The following is a 24,597-nucleotide window of genomic DNA, read 5'->3' on the forward strand; positions in this document are numbered from 1 at the left end:
TCCATGAATATTTTATTGAAGAATACAAACTAAAGAAACAAGTTTCTTTCTGAAGTGTGCATCGAATTAGCATGGAACAGGTGGTCAAAGTCCTGAGCTCACATATGTCCATGGAGTGCGGGGGGTGGTTGGTAAGAGACAATGAGAGGGTGAAGGGGTGAGGGGATGCGTGGGTAGGTTGGTGGGTGTTGGTAGGTGGCTCCCTCGGTTCATCTTCCTAAATTCATGACATTGTCTATTCAGCTGCTCGACCAAGTCAGTCAATCTATAATACGTTACAAAAGAATTTTGGTATTCAGCCTGGTCATCACCAGTAAGAGCCTTATGAAGACCAGTAAACCTCTAAATGCTCAGGGTTCCCATTGGCAAGCTGGATGTCACTGCAGTCGAAGGAGAGGTCATTCTTATTCTAGAGTCACCCTGCCAATCATTTGACTTGGAAGGGTCAGAATGCTAGTGAACTCCCAAGGACTTTTACAGCCATTTTATTCAGATTGTCAGGGTGACATTATTCTGGAGAGAAGCTCAAAATAGCCTCAGCAGTCCAGTGGAGAAAATCAGGCACAGGATTAAATGAGCTATCAACTAACCATAAACTCCTTTTCTCACTATTGGCACACCAATTTCATATCTTGTCAGCTGACTTTTACCAGCCTTGTGGGGTCTGGCAGGGAGTCACCTAACTTGCACATCTTTGAACTGTGCGGGGAAACTGGAACACCCAGAAGAAACACACACAGACATGAGGAGAGTGTGCAAATTCCACACAGTCACCCAAGGTTGGAATCAAATTCTGGTCCCCGGAGCTGTGAGACAGCAGTGCGAATCATTGTGCCACCATGCTGTATTATAGTAAGGAAACATGAGGTAGTGGAGTGCCCATCATCACCCCACTGTCTTTTCAGCATTTCATCAGCAGTAGGGAAGGTGAACCATAGGCCTATTGAGCCACTAAAATGACAATTCAAGGGCCCTTCCTGCCACTGCTCCTGTGTTTTACCAACATAGGCAGACTAAAAGCCTTTATTACAAGGGATTTGAGTACAGGAGTAGAGATGTCTTCCTGCATTTCTATGTAGCCTTAGTGAGACCACACCTGAAAAAATGTGTACCGTTTTGGTCTCTTTAGTTAAGGAAGGATATACGCGCCATAAAGAGAGTGCAGCAGAGGTTCACCAGACTAATGTTTGAGATTCTAGGATTGTCCTATGAGGAGAGATTGAGGAGACTAGACCTATCTTTTCCAGAGTTGAGAAGAACGAGGTGATTTCATTGAAGTTTGCAAAAATCTTAAATAGGGTAGATGTAGATAGGATGTTTCCCTTGGTTGGTGGGGGGATTGGGTCTAGAACCAAGGGGCATGGTCTAATTTTGGACTACAATGAGGGGGAATTTCTTCAGCCAGAGAGTGGTGAATCTTTGGAATTCTCCAGCCCAAAGGGTTGTGGACGCTCAATCATTTGGTGGGATTTTTCACGCTCCCCCGCAACCTGTTTCATGGTGGCGTGGGTGGCCTCTCATTGGCCGGAAGTGGGATCTTCTGGTCCTGCCGCTGTCAACGGGGTTTCCCATTGGATGCATCCCCCCGACATCGGGATTCGCTGTCTATGGGACCACTGGACCGCTCCAGTAGGAATAGCCAGAAAATTCCGGCCATTAGATTTGTTCAAAGCAAAAGTCAATGGATTTCTAGATACTGATGACATCAGGGATACGGGATTGTGCAGGAAGATGGCATTGAGGATCATCCATGAGGGGCTCGGCAGCACAGTGGTTAGCACAGTTGCTTCACAGCTCCAGGCATCCGGATTCGATTCCGATCCTGGGTCACTGTCTGTGTGGAATTTGCATACTCTCCCTGTGTCTGCGTTTGTTTCATCCAGGTGCTCCAGTTTCCTCCCACAGTCCAAAGATATGCAGATTAGGTGGATTGGCCATGCTGAATTGCCCATAGGTTAGGTGGGGTTACTGGGTTACCGAGTTAGGGTGGAGATGTCGGCTGAAGTGGGGTGCTCTTTCCAAGAGCCGATACAGACTCGATAGGCCGAGTGTCCTCCTTCTGCACTGTAAATTCTATGATTCTATGATTTAGTTAAATGCAGAGAAAACTAAAATGACAACAACAATTAAAAAGATTCTCAACCGAAAGCTAATAGGTGAGGAAATAAGGAGTGTAGTGGCAATGGACTTTAAGAAAGTATAACATTGTCTAAGACCATAAGATATAGGAGCAGAATTAGACCATTCAGCCCATCGAATCTGCTCCGCCATTTGATCATGGCTGATATGTTTCTCATCCCCATTCTTCTGCCTTCTCCCCACAACTCCAACCCCTTTATTAATCAATAAATCTCCTTATTAATCAAGAACACCAGATTTGTGCTTGAGGTGCTATTACCTACAGGTCAACAGACCAAGAGATGTCAGATTTTCTGATATCAATCAAAGATATGGGCATTGTATTTATCACTTTAATGGACAAATACTTAAGTACAAGAACATTCACTGAACATTACATACAGCCTTATAACTTTACAATACAATACATATACAACAACTTATGGAATCGTTTGATTTGTGCTATGTATAAATAAAGGATCACAAATCTGTTACAGTGAAAATATTTTCGATTGCAATATACATTAAATCATTACACTTTACAAAGAAACATATCTAATACTCCCAAAATACACTTAATTTCCGGTTTACACTGACAGCATGAATAATTGCAGACATGACTCTGAAGCTTGTTAATTGGCATTCTAGCCTCAACCAAATTCACAAAACTACTTAAAAGCTGTAGGTATATTTTGTTGTATGCGTGTGATTCACTTGCATTTAAAACACAGTTGCATACTATGCACAGTGCTGACAAAAGAATGACAATAATTTATAACAAGTTCAATAAATTAACCTATAGTATGTTTACTTAATATTAACATTCGCAGAAAGTGCATTGTGATGTTCTCTCAAAGTCTTAGTCCTAATAAATATGCAGAGCTGCAACATATGTTTGAGGACATTTCTATATAAACAGTAGCAAATCATGTACATCAGCGTAATTATTTTAAAAGACCCTCAACAGAAAGTTATTTTGTGAATTACTAGGATTGGATTCAGAAGTCTGGGCACAATAGAAAAAGATAAATATTAAACCAATATATTTGATCAATTTTGCATTTTTGTACTGCTGCATACTTTTATTTTTAATCTAAATAATGTAATTTATTACATTATGTTGAGCAAAAAAGGTAACTATTGAAAATTACTATGATTTATTAATAATTTAGTCACATGAAGAAATGGCACTTAATTTTCTTTATGATTGTCATAAAGCTACCATAAATAAGGATCTAAAAAACACTGTAAATGTTCCAGAAGTTACCTATTTATTTCACATCACCTAACCTGAAATTACCCGATTCTAACATTTCTGCTACCACTCAAGGAAGAAACATAGCAATATAATTATTGTGGTGTTATATTTTTTCCTGTGGGAGCAGTTGCTGCTCCCCTTAACAAATATTTAAAGTGGCAAAGCTTCAGGAGATTTCTGGAACTTTTCTTGAATTCATCCAATGACATGTTAAATCAACATGCTCTGTGAATAAGAAGCTGAATCTTTACACCAGAATGGCTAACGTAACAGACATATTTCAAAGATTTGACTACTAACAGACTGTGTGAGGGTAAAGAGTGTTGGAAATGTAATTGGTAGCTCAAGTGTAAACTCAAGTAATAAATCAAGTTTACTATTTTGCTATAAATTATCTTTTGCACTCATCCAGCTAATTGCTTTTAATATGACAGCTTTAATTTCCAGACATGAAATCAAAGTTTTTAACTTATTATAATTTAAAGCGTGAGTATTTGAGAAACATAACTGTCCCATAAAACCTTCAAATATTTTATTTTAAAACTGTCAAGGAATTAACATTTCATTTGAGAATATTTTATCGTGTGTAAGCAATGGACATTAATAGATCATTTTTAAACCAAATGATTGCCAAATAGGTATTTAATTTTCTCTAACAAGTTTTATAAGATGATCATTACCGCTTCAGGCAACACTGAATGTGTTGGTATCACAACAGGTATTATCAAAATTTAACTTCTTGTTAGAAATTGGGTAGCCATTAATATCCTCTTGCTCTGTTAGATCATGATCAGGACTTTCATGTGACATATCTTTCATTACACTGTAGTAAACAGGCACATTATAGGCAGATGGTTTCTCTGCCCGTGTCTGTTTGCATTTGCAAAGTTTTTTGAAGGCAGCACGAAATTTCTGAGACATTAGGTTGTAAATGACAGGGTTGATGGCGCTATTCAGGTAAATGGTCATCCTGCAGAACAATAGAAACCAGGTGTTCAAATAGGGCGTGTTCATGAAAGAGTTGACGACCACCAAGGTTCTGTAGGGCATCCAGAGCAGGGCAAAAAGGATGACCACCACTGCCAACATTTTAGTGACCTGGGGAGCAATGCATAACAAACAGAATTAATGGTCTCACTTTTAATTCTTGAATCTGTAAACTAATGTCCCTGAGGATTCTGTGATAAATCATCATCCAGAAAGATACAACTTCCTGCAGACAAGAAACCTTTATTTATGGGAGAGGCACTTTTCCTCCATTCCAACAAAAAAGGGAAACATAACTGGGGACTTACATACACACCAAACAATGCAAACCATGTTTATTCCAATAATTTGCATTCCTAATATGCATGCAGAACAAGAGAAATAATGACAGAATTTTAATTTGTTTAGCAAACTTTCAGGATGTTTCGAAGTGTTTCACTGTCACTGTTATTTTGTAGGCAAACGTGACAATCAATTTGTGCAGAGATGACCCCACAGGTGGTAATGAGGCGAGTGACCAGTTAATGTTTTTGTCGTATTGGTTGATGGCAGAGTTTTGACCAGTGCACCGGGGACAACTCCTCTCTTTTATACAAAAATAGTATGATGATAATTTCTATGCCCAACCAAACAGGCTAACAGAGCCTTAATTTAATGTCTGATATGGAAGATAGTACCTCGAATAATGCAGTGGTTCCTCAGTGTGAATTTGGTTCTGTGCTCAGTTTATGGCGTGGGAATTCAATCCACAATCTTTTGACCCTCTGGGCAATAACACTTGCAGTGAGCAAATCTGGCACTGAGGATAATAGACAGTCTGCTCGGGACCATATCCTGAATATCGATAAATCATTTGGGAATGTGTGCGTAGCAGACGAGAGAAAAGACAACTGAGTCAGGATTATTATACTTAAACCATGTACAAGTCAGAAACATTGGCTATCCATGGTGACACACGGAAGCATTGTTTCCTAATTGTTATTTACCATAGGGAAAACAAACAGATATAAATGTCTGGAATTAAGAGAGTAAAGTACAAATATCTGACATTGAGTCAGTTATACTTGCTGTAAGTTAAATGAAGCAGGAAATTATTTAGAAAGAAAGTGTTTCCAAATCCCAAAACTATAAAATTAATGACTGGATAAAAACAAACGAATAGATCTATCTGAAACATCAATACCAGGAACGGTAATATTGCTCCATAAACAACAATCAAAGGAAGATAGAAAGAATTTGCTTTTATACAAAAACCTTTGACAACCTGAGAATGTCTCAAGGTGCGTTACAGCCAAGGAAGCACTTTTGGTCTCGCTACTGTTGTAATATAGGAATTGTGGCCGCCAATTTGCGTACAGCAAGACTCAAAGCAAAGACATTATGACTAGAGAATCTAATTTAGCAATATTGATTGAAGGATAAATTTTGGCCATGCCACTGAAAAGGAATCCTAAGTTTCTTTGAAATAATGCCATTGAATTTTTATGTACATCTGACTGGGCAAATGGGTCCTCATTTTAACATTTCATCTAACAGACAGCAGTTCTGACAGTGCAACATTGCCACACTGGTGTGTCAGCCTACAATTTGGTGCTCATATCTCTGGAATGGAACTGATTTTTTTGTATGGGTGGGGGCTTGACCCCTGCCATCCAGAGAATCGGAATTGAACATATCCCTGTCGACTCCGACAGGCCGTTGCCATTTCACGTTCAAATGAGCACTGATTGGCAGCAAGTGGGACTTGATCCCAACTTGGAAATAAGTACAGCCTTGGAGGGCTGTCAGTCAATCAGTTGGGCCGACAGCTCTCCAGCCCATCTGGTCCTAGTGCTGCAGCGACCAGTAGAGGCAGTGCAGCGCCGTGCCTGGGACTAAGTGCAGGGAGCCGGTGGGAGGTAAGTGGCAGAGGTCTGGGGAGGGGAGGGGAGGGGCTGCCCTGGGGGGTCAGTAGGGGGAGAAGTGATAATGGGGATAGGCTGAGGGGAGGGCAGTAGGGAGGTCTGGAAATGGGAGGGCACCACAGAAGAAGGGGGCTTCCAATGAGATGCAACTCCCCGCCCCTCCCCCTACGCCCCCCCCCCCCCCCCCCCCACCCAGCCACAAAACCCACCAGGGGAGCATAAAATCCTGGCCACGGTCTTTTGACCTAGAAGAAAGCGTAATATCCCTGAGTCAAGATTGGCACTCTAAGTAACTGGAACGTCTGTATCTGTGATCTACAGCAGATTCAGTAGTTTTGCAACAAATAAATAGCACAATATGAACAATGTCCAGTTTTTTCAGCAAATCAATAGGTAATCTGACATTATGATTTTTGGATACTTCAATCATAGGCTGCAACCCAGAGTCAGTCATCAGAGCATGAAGGATTAAATGGGAAGAATAGGACACCTGAAAAAAATCCACATTGTATTTTTAAAACAACATGGTAACTTTATGGTTGTGATTAACTTGAATAAACTAAAAAGATTTACATTTCCACTGACATGACGACAACGAAGGAATTAAAAAGTTTGATTCAACAACATGGCAGCAGGTTCTTCTATTGGACTTGATAGAATTCTCCGCAATGAATCATCCATTCTCTCTACTGTTCCACACCTTCCAGTTTTCTACTTTTCAAAGTATAATTCATTTTTTTATGCAAGTGTAGCACCTGACATTTATCGACATTGAATTCCATCAGCTATATATTTTGCCCATTCTACCAACTGAACAATATTCCATTGTAGCTTCCTTTGGTCCTCAATATAACTTACTGTGCCTTTTATTTACAGATCATGTGCAAATGCGTATAACAATCTCTTGAGCTCATTTATCAATGATTTGATGAGGGGCAAACTATCAGGGAGGCTCCGTTTGAGGAAATGATATATGTGATGTAATTTCACTGGGTAGTTATTTTAATGCAGTGTCATTTAGAAACAATTTACTGTGGTCAGGGAAAAAAACTTATGCAGGGTATTGAGTGGAAAGTAGAATGTAACCAGGAAAAAAATAAAACAAATATTGAACTACAAAATACAACATTCACAATATTTTGATGAACACAGTTAGACAAGCAACTTCATTAGACACAAATATGTTTGCATCTTAGCACATTCGTTTTCGAAATACAGAAGCAGGCAATATGAGGTTTTATTTCATTTAACATTTCTTTTTCATTTGACATTAACTTTGTATGAAGTTTTGCTTGATGAGACAGTTCCTTAAACCTTAACTTTAGTCAGGAAAAGCTTTGACATATATTTATCAGATACATATTTTCAATAAATAATCATTCCCATATTTAGTAGAGTGAAACCTGAGGCGGGATTCTCCGTGATCGGCGCGATGGCCCGAAACCGGCGCCAAAAACTGCGCGAACCACTCCGGCGTCGGACCCTGAAATGTCGCGAATTCTCTGGCCCCAAATGGGCTAGTAGCGGCGTGACGCCATTCGCGACGGCATCATCCGGAGACTCGGCAAAATGGCCAACTGCCGCGCAGCACCAAGTGAGACTCCTCACTGCCTGCCCCCCTTTCCCCCTTCCCCATCCCCCCTTCCTCCATATCCCTTCCCCCATATCACCCTTCCCCCTTCCCCATAGCCCCCTTCCCCCATATCCCCCCTTCCCCATATCACCTTCCCCCATATCCCCCTTCCCCCATATCCACCCTTCCCCATATCCCCCTTCCCCCATATCCCCTCGTCCCCCATATCCCCTCTTCCCCCATATCCCGCTTCCCCATATCCCCCATTCCCCATTTCGCCCCTTCCCCCATATCCCCCACATCCCCCTTTCCCCATATCCCCTCTTCCCCCATATCCACCCTTCTCCCATATCCCCCTTCCCCCATATCCCCCCATATCTCCCTTCCCCCATATCCCCCTTCCCCCATATCCCCCCATATCCCCTTCCCCATATCTCCCTTCCCCCATATCCCCTTCCCCATATCCCCCATATCCCCCTTCCCCCATATCCCACTTCCCCATATCCCCCCTTCCCCCATATCCCCTTCCCCCATTTCCCCCTTCCCCCATATCCCCCTTCTGCCATTTCCCCCATGTCCACCCACATCCCCCTTCCCCATATCCCTCTTCCCCCATTTACCCCTTCTCCCATATCCACCCTTATCCCATATCCCCCATATCACCCCTGCCCCCATATCCCCCTTCCCCCATATCCCCCTTTCCCATATCCCCTTTCCCCCATATCCCCCATATTCTCCTTTCCCCCATATCCCCTTCCCCATATCCCCTTTCCCATATTCCCCCTTCCCCCATATCCACCTTCCCCCATATCCCCTTTCCCCCATATCTCTCTTCCCCATACCCCCTTCCCCCATATCCCCATATCCCCCCTTCCCCATATCCCCCCTTCCTCCATAATCTCCCATATCCCCCTTCCCCATATCCCCCTTCCCCCAATCCCCCTTCCCCCATATCCCCCCTTCCCCCATATCCCCTTCCCCCATATCCCCTTCCCCATATCCCCCCTTCCCCCATATCCCCCTACCCCCATATCTCCCCTCCCCCCATATCCCCCTTCCTCCATATCCCCAATATAACACCCACCCATAAACCCGATACAGGCATGGACCAAGGGACGACTGACAGGGGTGACGGCCGGCTTGCGGCAGCTGCAGACGAGGTTTAGGAGTCCACCCGCATGCAGGAGCAGGTAGTGGTGCCGGTCATGCGTGCCACCCAGGCTGACACTGCACGGGTGGCGTCTGCGGTGGAGGCAATGGGTGCGATGGTGTCAGACATGGGTCGCAGTATGTAAGGTGTGGGGCTTTCATGCCTAGGACATGGCTGCCCTCTCACAGGCAGCCATGAGCCTGAGCCAGCAGCAGATCGCAGAGGTGCTCAACGCCGTGGCCCCGTCTCAGCAGGCAGTGGTTCAGTCTCAGCAGGCCATCGCTGAGGGCATCGGCACAATTGCCCAGGTGCTGGCTGGCGTCGCCCAGACACAGTCAGGGAAGGCCAACTCCTTGAGCTCCATGGCTGCAAACCTGCAGACCCTTGTTGATACCAGGGCGGGCCTCCAGGACTGGCAGCGCATCCCTGTTCGCATCCCCGACCCATGTAGAGGCCTGGGGACCATCGGGCACCCCGAGGGAGGAGGAAGTGCTGGGGCCCGTTCCGGTTTCCCCTGTAGGGGAGGTCCCGGAACACGGCGACACCTCGGACTCCCCCCCTTCCGTCCCAGGTGCATCTGGTGGACAACGGGCAGGACAGGCAGGCAGCTCGCCATCCCAGTTGCCCGAGCCGCAGCCTGGCCCATCTAGGCCGGGCCGCCCCAGGAAACGGCCGCCAGAGGGGTCCCTAGTCACAGGGCAGGAATCACAGGAGTCCACCCCAGTTCTGCTGTACCATCTGGGGAACCACCTAGATGATGTCATAGGGACCGTAAGGCCAAGAAATTAAACACTGAGTAAGTTGGCATGGGTGCAGGGCACAGATTAGTTCTGGGGCTAGGGCACATGCATGAACTGTTTGTTATTAAAATCACTTTCACACCTACAGAAGCTGCCTTTGTGCTCTGTCCAATGTGTGCGGGGGTGTGGTGTGAGGTGAGCGCCAGTGGGTGTGTGAGGGGTGATAGAACATCGGCCTCAGGTGAGTGTGCCCCCCCCTCCCCCCGAGTCGCCCTCGCCATCCCTTCGGACTGACGACGGGACCGTGTGCTGCAGTGTCACGGTCTCATGCAGGGACGGTCCGGGTGGAGGGTGGCGATGGGTCAGACATTGTCCAATGATGTACAGCCCAGAGCTCATCGCAGGGCGGGTTGTCATCATCCTCCATGGCCTGCAATAGACACGCTTCCACCGGCGACCGTGTGAGCCCGGCCCGTTGTGCCGCAGGTGAATGTGCAATGGAGGGGTGGTGTACATGCGGGTGGAGTGCGGGTGGTTGGTGTTGGGTGGGCAGGGTGAGGGTGGTTGGTGTTGGTAGGTTGGGTGAGGGTGATAGGCTGCATCTGTGCCCATACTCGGCGATTCCCACGCCCCCATAGTCCATGAACCAGGCGGCTATCTGCCTGTCCCGTGCCCGCTGGCCCAGCCCATCTGTCCTGACCATTGCCCCCATCCTTCTCATCTGGGGAGGTCTGCGCCTCATCTTGCTGCTCCTCCCCTTCCCCCTCCTCTGCCTGCAGCACATCGCCCCTCTGCTGGGCTATGTTGTGCAGGACGTGGCAGACCACAACGATGCGGCCGCCCTACCTGATGGGTACTGGAGGGCCCCGCCAGAGCGGTCCAGGCACCTGAAGCGTATTATTAGCAGCCGAAAGCACCTCTCTATCACACCCTTAGTCGCTGCATGAGCATCGTTGTAGCGGTTCTTTGCGTCAGTCTGTGGCCTCCGTATCGGCGTCATCAGCCACGACCGCAACGGGTAACCCGTCGCCCAGCAACCAGTCCCTCAGCCGGGGGGAGGCGTCCCTTCAACATGGTGGGGATGAAAGATTGCCTCAATACGTATGAGTCATGTACACAGCCCGGGTACCGGGCGCAGGGGTGCAGGATCATCATGCGGTGGTCACAGACCACCTGAATGTTCATGGAATAGGTCCCCTTCCTATTCGTGAACACGACCCTGTTATCCGCAGGTGGCCGTACCCCGATATGCGTCCCATTGATCGCTCCCTGGACCATGGGCATACTGGCCGCCGCAGCGAAGCCCGCTGCCCAGGCAGCCTGACTGGCCCGGTGCACAGGGAACTGGATGTAGCGGTCCGCAATGGCATGTAGGGCGTCTGTATTTGCACGGATGCAACGGTGCACCAATGCCTGCAAGATGCCAGACAGATCCCCAGTCGGCTCCTGGAAAGACCCCGTGGCATAGAAGTTCAGGGCCACCGTGACCTTGACAGCCACGGGGAGAGGGTGTCCTCCCCCAGTGCCACGTGGTGCCAGGTGTGCCATTAGGTGGCAGATGTGTGCCACGGTTTCCCGACTCATCTGGAGTCTCCTCCTGCATGCCTGTTCCGTGAGGTCCTGGTACGACGAACGGGGCCGGTACACACGAGGCCTCATCAGATGTCTCCGTCGCCGTGGCACCATCACCTCCTCCTCCTCCTCATCCTGTCATGTGGGCGGCCCGCCAGCCTGGGCGGCTGTCACCTGATTCCCTGCGGCACGCTCCTCTGCGGCAGCCACCGCTGCCTCCCTGCTCCAGCTCTCCCAGGGCAACATGTAGAAGTGCGGCTCCCGCCACGGCGGCCAACATCGCTCGGTGATGACCAAACATAACGGCCTGCAGGGGGTGGGGGGTGGGGGTGGGGGAGACAGACGACATGTCACCATTGCCCATACCCCACCCCACCTCACGCAGCCTGGTGCCATGGGCTGCATGGTCGCGACTGTTGCCAGCTGGCACATAGCCAGGCGAGCACCCGTCTCCAAACCCCACCCCCCCTCTCCTCACTGGCACGCACCCCGTCCATCACTCGCCCTCCCCAGCCCCCCCCCCTCTCCTCCCTGGCATGCACCCCCCTCACTCCTCCCTGGCACGCACCCTCCCCAATCCCCCCATCACTTCTCCCTGGCACGCACCCTCCCCAAACACCCCCGCTTCTCCTCCCCGGCACGCACCCGCCCCAACCCCCCAACTCTCCACCCCGTCACGCACCCTCCCCAACCCCCCTCCCCCTCCTCCCCGGCACGCACCCTCTCCATCACTCGCCCTCCCCGGTCCCCCCCTCTTCTCCCCAACCCATCCCCCCTCTCCTCCCCTGCACGCTCCCCCCCCCACAACCCCCCAACCACCGCCCCCCCCCCACTCCTCCCCGGCACGCACCCTCTCCATCACTCGCCCTCTCCAGTCCCCCCCCCCTCTTCTCCCCAACCCCTCCCCCCTCTCCTCCCGGCACGCACCATCCCCAACCCCACCCCCCTCTCCTCCCCGGCACGCACCCTCCCCAAACCCCCCCCCCCCCACTCCTCCCTGGCACGCACCCTCCCCAACCCCTCCCCTTTCCTCCCCGGCATGCACCGTCCCCAAACCACCTCCCCCCCCCCCCACTCCTCCCCAGCATGCACCCTTCCCAACCACCCCCACGCCCCCTCCTCCCGGCATGCACCCCCTCCATCACACACCCTCTCAAACCCCCCCCCCCCCCCAGCCCGTCATCCCCTGCTCCTCCCCCCCTCCAGTCACTCCCTCCCCCCCCAGCAACTCCCCTCCCCACTCCTCCCCAGCACGCACCCTTCCCAACGCCCCCCCCTCCTCCCGGCCCACACCCTCTCCATCACGCACCCTCTCCAACCCCCTCCTGCAACCCCCCCCAGCCCCTCATCCCCTGCCCCTCCCCCTCTAGCCCTTCACCCCCCCCCAGTCACTCCCTCCCTCCCAGCACCTCCCTCCCACAGCCCCTCCCTCCCCAGCCCCTCCCACCACTGAGCCCCTCCCTCCCCCTTTCCCTCCCTCCCTCCAGCCCGTCCCCACCAGCCCCTCCCTCCACCAGCCCCTCCCTCCCCCCCACCCCCTTCTACCCCAGCCCCTCCCTCCCCTCCACATCCCTCCCTCTCCCTCCCCCAGTAGTCCCAGCCTTTACCTCCAAACCCCCTCCCATGATCCCCACCCACAACGACCAGCCATCCTCACTTACCTTTGGCCTGGGGTCCCCCTCTGATGCTGAGCCTTTGGAGGGTGCATTAGGAGCAGCAGCTCCTGTTCCCGGTTGCGCTGATGATAATGGAGAGTTGCCGGCCTATGACAGGCCAGCTCTCAGATCGTTTGGGGGTGAGGGGGTGGTGTTGTAGGGGGGCTGCAGTGTGCAAGGTGCTTGCTCCCGGGTGCATAATCCCGAGTAATGCCAAGGGTGGAATTTTTCCCAAATTGCAGATTTCTGGATCAGGCTAGAAAAGCTGTGTGAAACCTATTGGCTTCACAGATGACTTTTCTCATCTGATTAAACAGCACTCTATGCAATTTCAAAGTGCTGGCAAGGATCACACAGCCAGATTGGGGGGGGAGGGGGGGGGAGGGGGGGGGGGGTCTAAACAGGCCAGTAAGACCGGGATTCTGAAAGGGATCCCCGATCTCAATGTTAGATTAAAGTCTCCCCTCTCCCCAATGAGATTGGGAGCACCCCAAGGAGATTGAGACCCCTCCCCCAGGAGATTGGGACCCTGCGACAGACAAGGGGAACACCTCCTACCCTAACACGCAGAAGGGCAACCATCCCCTGCCATGCAAATATTGGGGCAGCCCTCCTACACCATGCAAGCATTGGGGTGATATGACATCTCCCACCAGAATCGAGGTGCCTCACCGTCACTGGCACCGCCCTCCACTCCCCATCACTGGCACCAGCCCTACCCCCTCCACAGTCTCCACCCCCCCACCCCAATGCATGCATAAACCCCCCTCTCAACAATCATCTCACCCCTCCCACACATAAGGGGAACACCCACTGGACGCCCCAGAGGGCCCACCCCTGTTAGTGCCAACATGGCAGTTCCAGGGGCACTGCCAGGGTGCCAGGTTATGTACCTCACCAGGGTCTGTGGCAAATGGACCCGCCAAATCCCATCCTTAATACTGGCTACTTAATGCTGCCGAGCATTCCACAACAGAGACAACGCAGTGTTCCTGTTAGTTCTCCCTCCAGCAGGCAACACCCCTATCATAAATATTAAATTCCTCCTTGTGACACTGATTCATGTCATACCAGATATTGGTGGAAGTTATACAATGAGGTAAGGTCTCAAACAAATCTGAACTCCACACAAATTGAGGGAGATAATTGGAAGGTTAGTTGTTGAAGTGTAGATTTTGTTGGTTCCATTACTACTTCTTGTTATTGACAATAAATTTGATGTTGTTAGGTCGTGAGTAATATGTTGTGAATTGCTTCTTTAGTTCACATTGTCATTCATTGGAATCCATCTCACGTCCTCGCAAATGCCTGAGGCAGAACCAGACTGTTCATAACTTTGGTGTCATATTCAACCCAAAAATGAGCTTCTGACTTCCTATCCATTCCATCACACCTAATCACTTCCTCTCACCTCTGTTACATCACCTGGCTATTTCAGCTCAGTTGTTTCTTAAACATTCATCTATACCTTTGTTACCTCTAGAATTCACTATCCATTGCAGTTCTGGCTAACCTCTTACCCCCCATCCTTCATGGACATAAGGAATTCAAAGTTGTGATGCCCATATCCTTAATCGCACTGGCGTACATTGGATCCCAGACAAGGAATGCCTTGATCTTAAAATTCTCATCCATTTCCAAATCCCTCCATGGCCTCACCACTCCCTACTTCAGCTCAACAAAGGGTGACAGCGCAGAAAAAACAGCAAAGCATAGGCGATAAAAGAGCATGAGAAAGAGCGCGACTGAGAGCAGAGCCAGGAGATAAAAGAGTGTGAGAAAGAGTGTGACTGATAGTGGAGCCGGGTGGATAAAGGAGCAGAGGGCAGAGCTGGGAGCATAAAATAGCACGACAATGAGCGAGACTGAGTGGAGCCGGGAGGATAAAAGAATGTGAGAAAGAGACTGAGAGCAGAATGTTAGTTTGTAGTTTAGAGCTCCTGAGGTGACATCAGGATTCAAAAGTGACACAGGGCAGATGATTTGGTAAGTACGGTCGGGTAAGTATTTACTACTTTTGGCGCTTATAATTTGTAAGTTTTGCGGCCTATCGTTTGTAAGGGCTATATTCTGTTGTAACAAAACCAGGGAAGAAGGATCAAAGAGTAACTGATATTATTTTATTTTAAGTATCTTCAAAAGTTTTAATTAAAGAGGTAAATCATGCCAGCAGAGGTCAAAGCTGTGGTGTGCTCATCCTGCTCTATGTGGGAAGCCGGGGACCTTTCCAATGCACAGGGCCAGCATGTCTGCTTCAAGTGTCTCTAGCAGCAGCTCCTGGGTGCCTGGGTTTTGGAGCTGGAACAGTGGCTGGGGACACTGTGGAGCATCTGCGAGTTGCAGAGTATAGTGGATAGTACGTATAGAGAGGTGGTCCCCGGCAGGCTAAGACTCCAAAGGCAGGCAGTCAATGGGTGACCACAAGGCAGTGCAAAAAAAACAGGCAAGCAGTGTGGGAACCTACTGTACCCATTCTCCTGCAAAACAGATATTCCACTTTGGATACCATTGGGGGAATGGCCTCTCAGGGGAAAGCAGCTTCAGCCAAATTTGTTACACTGGATGATCACTTCCCAAACCTGGTCACACTGCAGCCATGTCTCCGGTGGCTCTGCTGCACATGTGAGGAGTAAAAAGTGTGGAGATTCAATGGTTATAGAATTGTAAGGGAATAGATAAGCGTTTCTATGGCCGGATGAGACTCCAGGATGATATAATAATAATCTTTATTGTCACAAGTAGGCTTACATTAACACTGCAATGAAGTTACTGTGAAATGGCCCTAGTCACCACATTCCGGCGCCTGTTAGGGTACACAGAGGGATAATTCAGAATGTCCAAATTACCTAACAACACGTCTTTCGGGACGTGTGGGAGGAAACCGGAGCACCCGGAGGAAACCGACGCAGACACAGGGAGAACATGCAGATTCCACACAGACAGTGACCCAAGCCGGGAATCGAACCTGGGACCCTGGCGCTGTGAAGCAACAGTGCTAACCACTATGCTACTGTGCCACCCTATGTTGCTTCCCTAGTGCTAGGGTCAAGGATGTCTCTGAGCTGTTCCATTCTGGAGGGGGAGGGTGAACAGTCAGTAGCTGTAGTACACATTGGAACAAATCGCATAGGTTAAAAAAAAGGGATGAGGTTCTAAAAGCAGAGTATAGAGAGTTAGGAAGTAAGTTGAAAAGGAGGACCTCAAAGGTATGGATCTCAGGATTACTACCAGTGTTAGTCAGATTAGAAATAGCAGGGTGTTTTCGCATGAATATGAGGTTGAAGAGATGGTGAGAGGGGGAGGGCTTCAGATTCCTGGGGCAAGTTCTGGGAGAGCTGGGACCAGTACAAATTGGATGGGTTACACCTGGGCAGGACCGGGACTGATATCCTAGGAGGAGGAGTTGCTAGAGTGGCTGGGAGGGTTCAAACTAAAATAGCAGGGGGATGGGAACCTATTCAGGAATCAGAGGAGGTGAAAACATGGACAAGGACAAAAAACAGAAAGGGGAATAAGAAAAGTGATAGGCCAGAATCAAACAAGACCAAAGTGAAAAATAATGGGAACGGAACAAGTAATGTTACAAAGACAAGTCTTCGGGCTTTGTGCCTTATTGCGTGGAGCATTCACAGTCATGTGGATGAATTAATCGTGCAAATAGATGTAAATGGTTATGATATAGTTGGGATTACGGAGACATGGCTGCAGGGTGACCAGAGTTGGGAAGTGATCATCTGGGGTATTCAGTATTTCGGAAGGACAGACAAAAAGGAAAAAGCGGTGCAGTTGCATTGCTGGTTGAAGAGGAAATTAACACAATAGTGAAGAAAGACATTAGCTCCGATGATGTGAAATCTGTATGGGTAGAGCTGAGAAACACGATGGGGAAGAAAATAGGGCAGCACGGTAGCATTGTGGATAGCACAATTGCTTCACAGCTCCAGGGTCCCAGGTTCGAATCCGGCTTGGGTCACTGTCTGTGCGGAGTCTGCACATCCTCCCCGTGTGTGCGTGGGTTTCCTCCGGGTGCTCCGGTTTCCTCCCACAGTCCAAAGATGTGCAGGTTAGGTGGATTGGCCATGATAAATTGCCCTTAGTGTCCAAAATTGCCCTTAGTGTTGGGTGGGGTTACTGGGTTATGGGGCTAGGGTGGAGGTGTTGACCTTGGGTAGGGTGCTCTTTCCAAGAGCCGGTGCAGACTCGATGGGCCAAATGGCCTCCTTCTGCACTGTAAATGCTATGAAAATATTAGTGGGGGTTGTATATAGACCCCAAAATTGTAGTGGCGATGTTGGGAATGGCAGTAAACAAGAAATTAGAGATGCATGCGATAAAGGAACATCTGTAATTATGGGCATCATTAATCTGCATATAGATTGGGCAAATCAAATTAATAACAATACCATAGGGGAGGAATTCCTGGACTACATAAGGGTTGGTTTTCCGGACCAATTTGTTAGGTAACCAGCTGGAGAACAGGACATCCTCGACTGCGTATTGTGTAATGAGAACAGAATCATTGGCACTTTAATTATTAGAGGCCCCTTGGGGATGAGTGACCATAATTCTTCATCAATATGGAGAGTGATGTAGTTGATTCTGAGACTGAGGTCCTGAATCTAAACAAAGGAAACTATGATGACATGAGGCGCGAGTTTGCTGTGATGGATTGGGGAACGTTACTTAATGGGATGACGGTGGCTGGGAATGGCAAACACTCAAAGAGCTCATGGTTGAACTGCAACAATTGTTCATTCCTACCTGGTGCAAAAATAAAACAGGAAAGGTGGCAAAACCATGGTTACAAGGGAAATTAGGATAGTATTAGATCCAAAGAAGGGGCAATCAAATTGGCCATAAAAAAGGCAGACCTAAGAACTGGGAGCAGTTTAATATTCAGCAAAGGAGGATAAAGGGGTTGATTAAGAAGGGGAAAATAGAGTATGAGAGTAACGTTGTGGGGAACATAAAAATTGACTGTAAAAACTTCTATATGAAGAGAAAAGGGTTGGCTACCACAGAAAGCAGTTGGGGCCAAAACATTACATGTTTTCAAGAAGGAGATAGATATAGTGCTTGGGGCTAACGGAATCATAGGATACGGGCAGAAAATGGGAATAGGTTACTGAGTTGGATGAAGAACCATAATTATTACGAATGGCAGAGCAGGCTTGAAGGGCCGAATGGCCTACTCCTGCTCCCATTTTCTATGTTTCTATTTTAACTCTTTCTCCAAGTTATCTGAGTTCCTCTCATTCTGATTTCTTAAACATCCCCGATTTAATTGCTCCATACTTAGTTGCCATGACTTCAGTTATTAAAGCTCTAAGCCAGAGGTCAGCAATCATTTTTATCTAAAGATCCTTTCTAACAATTTGTGTAAAATAAATCTATTCGGAGGCACAAGGTGAGAATTTGGCATCTGTAAAGCAAATATATGGCAGATTGCGAAGTGTCCCTATAGAATATATGTTTTATCTATATCATAAATAAGTTAAAATAGACCTAATTTTGAATTATAATTTTTTTTGACATTGCATGTATCTTGAAATTTTTTTCTTTCTGTATTTCCAATACATGCATGTTTAGCATTTATGCATAAACTTGCATATTAATTAATGGAAACAAACAGCATATTTCCACTTTGAATTTTAAAAGTCAGAAATGTACTTATTAAATTGAAAAAAATGCAGGACAGATCTTGTAGCAAATGGATTTTTATAACAATAATTTTATCAGCAAATTCATCTTCAAAACAAATCTGAACTTAAAATGCATAGAATGAGGACAATGTTTTCAACAATTGAATCTCCTGATAAAAAAGATTCCAATGGCACATTCAAAATAATTTATCATCCCAGGTACATAAGAAACAATAATGATCCCTAAAACGAAAGGCATTGGACGGGATACTCCATTGCCCAATGCCAATATCGTAATCGGTGATTGGGCGGAGAATCCACTCCGATGCCCAAATCAGGGTCGCTCAGCCATGCTCCGCCCCTCCAAAATGGCATCATCGTGTTGCACGCTGCACGCCTTGGTAGCAACGTTGTCGCGTCATTGGCAGGCCCTCCTGCGATGCTCTGCCCCAATAGGCTGCGTTCCTGACCGCACGGGACACATGTGGTCTCAACGGTCGGGAACCCAGGGTGACGGCTGCGCACTGTGTCCAGCGCTGTCACACCCGGCTGGGATCCGTGCTGCTGGCCAGGGGGTGGCATGTGGGATCGTGGATTGCGGGTCGGGTCTGCGCATGGACTGCGCCACGTTGTACGGCTGCGACCGCTGCAGGTCATCGCCGTGCTTTTGCGCAGCTATGGACCCGGACATTCACCAGCCATTTTCGGCGCAGGTGTTTCACCCGGCGGCGCTGCTAGCCCCTCGCCGGTCCCGGATCGGTGTTGGGTCGCTGCCGATTTTAAGGTGGTAAAACACCCGCAAATTCTCTGTTCGAGCTGTCACTTAGCCGCAGACACGGAGAATCCAGCCCATTATCCATAATTATGGTGTAGGTATACCACTTGAACAGAGCACATTGATGTCATTTGTTGACATAATCATTTGCAATCATCAAGTGCAGCGGAATGATTCGTCTTTTGTCCCCACAATAGAAGTGTGTCTCTTACTTTATGTTTTGCCCTTTTTTTTGGCTTTTCTCATGATAATTCAAACCAACTGGAAAATGTTGGGAGCCCATGTGGGCTGATACAGAGCTATTGGAGGGGGGGGCTTCAGGCACCACAGGTTGCCAATCTCTGTCCTAAGTTCTCAAAATACCTCTCTAAACTTTTGCACCGGCAGATCAAAAAGAGTCAGCATGGATTTGTGGAGAGTCGATTATGTCTGACTCGTTCAATTTTTGAGGATGTCATGAACTTGGTGAGTGGGGAGAGTCCATTGATGTTGTATAGGGGATAGGGTGGAAGTGAGGGCTTAAGTGGGTTGGTGCAGACTCGATGGGCCGAATGACCTCCTTCTGCACTGTATGTTCTATGTTCTATGTATATATTATTATATTGAATATTATAATATTGTACATATTAATTTCCATTTGGTAGATAAATGGTGGCAATTTACTAGGAGACAGGCGACAAAAGCAGGGAAAAAAGGCAACATTATTTGAGTGTTTGGATGTGACAAGCAGTGTTCCCCATGGATCTGTACTGGGCTCTCAGCTTTCCACCAAATATGTCAATGTCTCGGATGAAGAAAGAGAGAGTTGTATATCCAAGTTTGCATTTGACTTGGGAGATATTCAAAAACCAATATGGTTTATCCATCAGAAAATGTAACTCACCATTCAGAGGATATGGCAGACTTAAATTCCAATTTCAAATCAAAATCTAGTTAATAACAGGTGAAGAAAACTTGAAATACTGAATCAAAAATAATGGAAAAATATTTTCTTGTTCCTTGCTTTTCTTTCTGGGTGACCAGTCCATGGGCAGTGCGTGACCTTCACTATCTTGGCCAAATAATCACTGTTCATGTGTGAACATTGACAAGGAATGGCTGCAAGCTATTTGCTTGCAGAGGGCATCACACTCTTATTTGATACTTATATGTGACTTCCAACAATAGTCACTAGACACTAATCAGGAGCAGGGTACAACAACTTCTAGGCTCACTGACCAGTGGGTGTTAAGGCCAACTGTAAGCTTGCCTTACTGCCTGAAATCGAATAACTTAGCATAGGTCTCAGATCAAATGTGAAATCTTCCTGATCTTTATGGCTCAGCTACCAATAAATGCCACAGACAAACAAGGGTACCTGGCATTTCTAAGGGTAAATTGAATTTCCAGGTGGCATTAAAGACATAAATAAAACAAAAGACCAAATGATCTACTGTAAGTGAAACTGCATTGACAAATGTCTGGCTTTTATAGCAATGAAACCAAATTGCGTGCATGGTAATTTACCAAGTAATGTTGAAGCAATCTGTGTACATTATAAATCTTACAAGATGACCCTAAATATTTATCATTTGCTGATGTTCTTGTGACAACTTTCTATTTCTTATTATTTGTTTCAGGAATCCTGTTACTTGGATACTACAACATAGTACATGCTTTTTGTTGCTGTAAAATATTTGGTTGCATGGAAATGGGTAGTATAATAGTGAGTAAGCGGTTTCAAAATGCAGGAGGAGTACATCATTTCAACTCAATATTTTGAGAGGCTTCATATCACCACCTGCTGTAACCTTCAAGAATTCTGTTCTCTGGCATTTTAAATTGCAAAACATAAACTTGCATTGGGTAAAAACAAGGTACTTGTTTATTTTAGGCTAATTAAGAGGGGTGTGCCTTTGTGATCTTGAGCACTGTGTACTTTCAAATGTGCAACAATAATAACAATATTCTAATAATTATTATTATTATTGTCACAAGTAGGCTTACATTAACACTGTAATGAAGTTACTGTGAAAAGCCCCTAGTCGCCACATTCCGGCGCCTGTTCAGGTACACAGAGGGAGAATTCAGAATGTCCAAATTACCTAACAGCACGTCTATTTTGGGACTTGTGGGAGGTAACCGAAGCACCGGGAGGAAACCCATGCAGAAACTGGAAGAACGTGCAGACTCCACACAGACAGTGACCCAAGCTGGGAATCGAACCTGGGACCCTGGAGCTGTGAAACAACAGTGCTAACCACTGTGCTACCGTGCTGCCCCAATATTGCAAAAATGAATGTTTGGTCGAAAAAGAATTGCATAAGAGTCGGCAAAAAAAAATCAAATGATGACTACAATGTTGAGCTGTCAATTTTAGCATTAATGCAATTTTATTGCAGGAAACAATCCTGCCTTGCTGTCTAAAATAAAAACAGACGGTGTGCTGGAAATACAGGTCTGCTCCTCGAACTGAAATGCTAACTCTTGTTCCTCTCTGAACAGATGCTGCCAGATCTACTGAGAATTCGCAGCATCTTTATTTCAGATTTCCAGTATTTTGCTTCTGCCCTGATTTCCGGGACCAGCCTAACCATGCTCTGGTTGGTTTATTAAGGTGTGCAGCTAGCTCCCCGCAAGTTGCGGAAGTGCTGTTTATTTAAACACACCCGTCACCCAGTGATAAGCACCAGAATTGTCAAATGCTGTACCTTTCCCAGATGCCAGGGCAAGGTGAACATGCATAAAGTCTGGCACCGAGCAATGAAAGACGATGAAAGAAGCGGGTCCAGTGACAGAAGATGGCAATTCATGGACAGTTTTTACCTGCTTTCGTGAGGACTGCGCGCCTTTGTTGCGGCGACAGGACATCTTGGAGGCGCTGGCACGTCCCTTGTGAATGGAGTTGTTGGCCGTGTCCTGCGGTGTGCTGGGAATCGGATTCAGGAACAGTATCCGAGCAATGAGCCCATACAGAACTGTGGCCAAGAATAAAGGGATCACGTAGAATATAGTGAAGTCCAGGAAGTAGATGGGCAAGTAATGGTTCCTGGACACTTTGTAGTCACAAACCACCTGAATGCCATTGGCGTGTTGGATCTGCTTGATGTCCAGTAAAAAGAACCACATGACACAGTACACAGAGGTGAAGGCCCAGACAAAGGCGATGATTTTCTTGGCTCTGGACACGGTGCAGATAAACTGAGCTTTGATGGGGTGGCAAATGGCGATGTAGCGCTCGATGGTAAAGGCGGTGATGGAGCAGGAGGACGCGTTGATGCCCAGGTATTGAAGGTAAGTGATGAAAAGGCAGCCCACGTACCCATAGACCCATGAGGCGACCACGCTCTCTGTGATGTTGGGCAGGCCCGCCGCAAGGAGGACGATCAGGTCGGCAATGGCCAGGCTCACCAGGTAGCAGTTGGTGGGCGTCCTCATGTGTTTGGTCTTCAGCACCACCAGCACGACCATGACGTTTCCAGCTATCCCCACCCCACAGATCAACATCACCAAGAGGATAGTCACTACCTGATACTCCAGAGGATTCTGAGGCATCCTCCCCACCTCCTCAGTACGGTTCAGCGAATTGTTGAATAGCTCAACCACACTTGTTATGTTCTCCATGCTCACCGCCTTGCTCTTGCCTGCCGTTCCTTAGGTTTGGGGATTCATTGCGCCACTGATGCCTACGTTTAAAATAAAAATAAACAGCAACAGCCTAACTTAACGGAGAACGTTAGACAATTTGAAACAACTTTTCAACAGAATAGAAAAAAAGCCTGAGCTGAAAGTTTCTTTTTTAATCTCTCCCTAACTGAGGTTGACGAACTGGCTTATTTGTGACTGGCGCTTCCCTTTGCGCTGGTTTATTCGCCGCACTGTTCCCAAACAAATGATCCCTGAGACCATTTGGAAGGACAGCGTGTAGGAACTAAGAGGCTGGATTACAATGTTGGGGCTCCTCATTGAGGAAATGTCGACTGCATCCGGATACTTTTGAACTTGTGTAATGTTTTAAATGATACTTGAAAATTGGGCATCTGATGTGCTACGTGTAATTTTACCAAGATGTACATTTTAAATTTAATTAACCCGTTCACCAATTCCTAACCCAGTTCCACTTGAGAATGAGACACCGTCGGTTCAAGTTACCCTGTTACAAGCCATTTGCTCAAACCTTTCCTATTTCCAAAATAGGGAGCACTGCTTTATACATCTTCCTGCTTTTAATCGAGGTCCCCCCCCCCCCCCCCCCAACCCAACGGGGATAAAATAAGTCCAGAAATATTGTTCAATTCTGATTATTTCCTCAGTTTGAAATTTTCCCCGTGTGTGAAGACCAGCGCATTGCACATTACTGGTGGACTAATGATCAGTAACCTGTCAAAGGATTTACTAAGTTGCACCTTAAACTATTTTAAATGTCTTGTTAACCGTGAAAGGAAACAGGCAAAATTATGATTTCCACTGAAAGTGTCACTTACTTCGTGAGGAGCCAATATTCATCCGCTGTCTTGACTCAGTTACCTTGCTAGCCAAGAGTGGTTTGCGATGGCCGGGTTGAACTAAAGTGACAAGAGGCTGTCATCCCTCCTTAGCTCCCGCCTGAATGCCGTCTGGAGAGTGCCGAGCTGCCCAAAGAGCAACTGCAACGACTGAGGAGCGGAGGCGACTGCAACTTCTAGGTCCTAAAGCCTCCCGAAATCACGAATCCCCACAAGACACCATTGCAATAGGTAAAACCTTCCTTGCCAGGAAGGAGTCCGACTGAGCTTTGCCCATTGGATTCCGCGAAGGATTGAACACATTTTAAGTTTGTTAGAACTCAGTTGGAAATTGTTGATCTTTCCATAGTTTATTTTTTTTTATTAAATGGGAATACAATAAAAGATAAAGCTAAAAGATCTAAGCAGCTGAGCACTTCAGGTGCTGAGGGAGGAAGTTTCAAATTGGCCCAGACCTTCTGGATCGCCACAGACCAGACGTACCAACCCCCCCCCCCCACCCCTTCACCCCTCAAGAAGCGCTTCAAGACCCCGCAGAAGTTCTGACAGAACTTTGTGAGAATTGCCAGGGAAGTTTGACCTTCCCCTACTCTCTGGAACCCTCCAACCCGGATTTAGATTCAGTGTTAGAATTTGGTGAAAATTAAGATAAATAAATGAAATCGGGATCAAATAAAAAGGGGGATATGCAAATTAGCATACCAGTGTGAAAAGCAAAGTTTACCTTTGTGACCAGGAG

The 24,597-nt window shown here is 47.3% G+C and overlaps 1 protein-coding gene across 1 annotated transcript; it reads right to left on the bottom strand.

The window, feature by feature from the left end:
* Positions 1-1,970: 1,970 nt before the first annotated feature.
* Positions 1,971-23,968, bottom strand: LOC140428402 (thyrotropin-releasing hormone receptor-like). Its single transcript, XM_072514813.1, has 3 exons — positions 23,838-23,968; positions 22,180-23,039; positions 1,971-4,474 (listed from the first exon to the last, which is right to left on the bottom strand). Exons 2-3 carry the CDS (start codon positions 22,975-22,977, stop codon positions 4,061-4,063), a joined length of 1,212 nt encoding a protein of 403 aa, XP_072370914.1. The 5' UTR covers positions 22,978-23,039; positions 23,838-23,968; the 3' UTR covers positions 1,971-4,060.
* Between the last annotated feature and the right edge of the window lie 629 nt (positions 23,969-24,597).

The sequence above is a fragment of the Scyliorhinus torazame genome, chromosome 8 (genome assembly GCF_047496885.1).
Source record: "Scyliorhinus torazame isolate Kashiwa2021f chromosome 8, sScyTor2.1, whole genome shotgun sequence".
In the NCBI taxonomy this organism is placed as follows: Eukaryota; Metazoa; Chordata; class Chondrichthyes; order Carcharhiniformes; family Scyliorhinidae; genus Scyliorhinus; species Scyliorhinus torazame.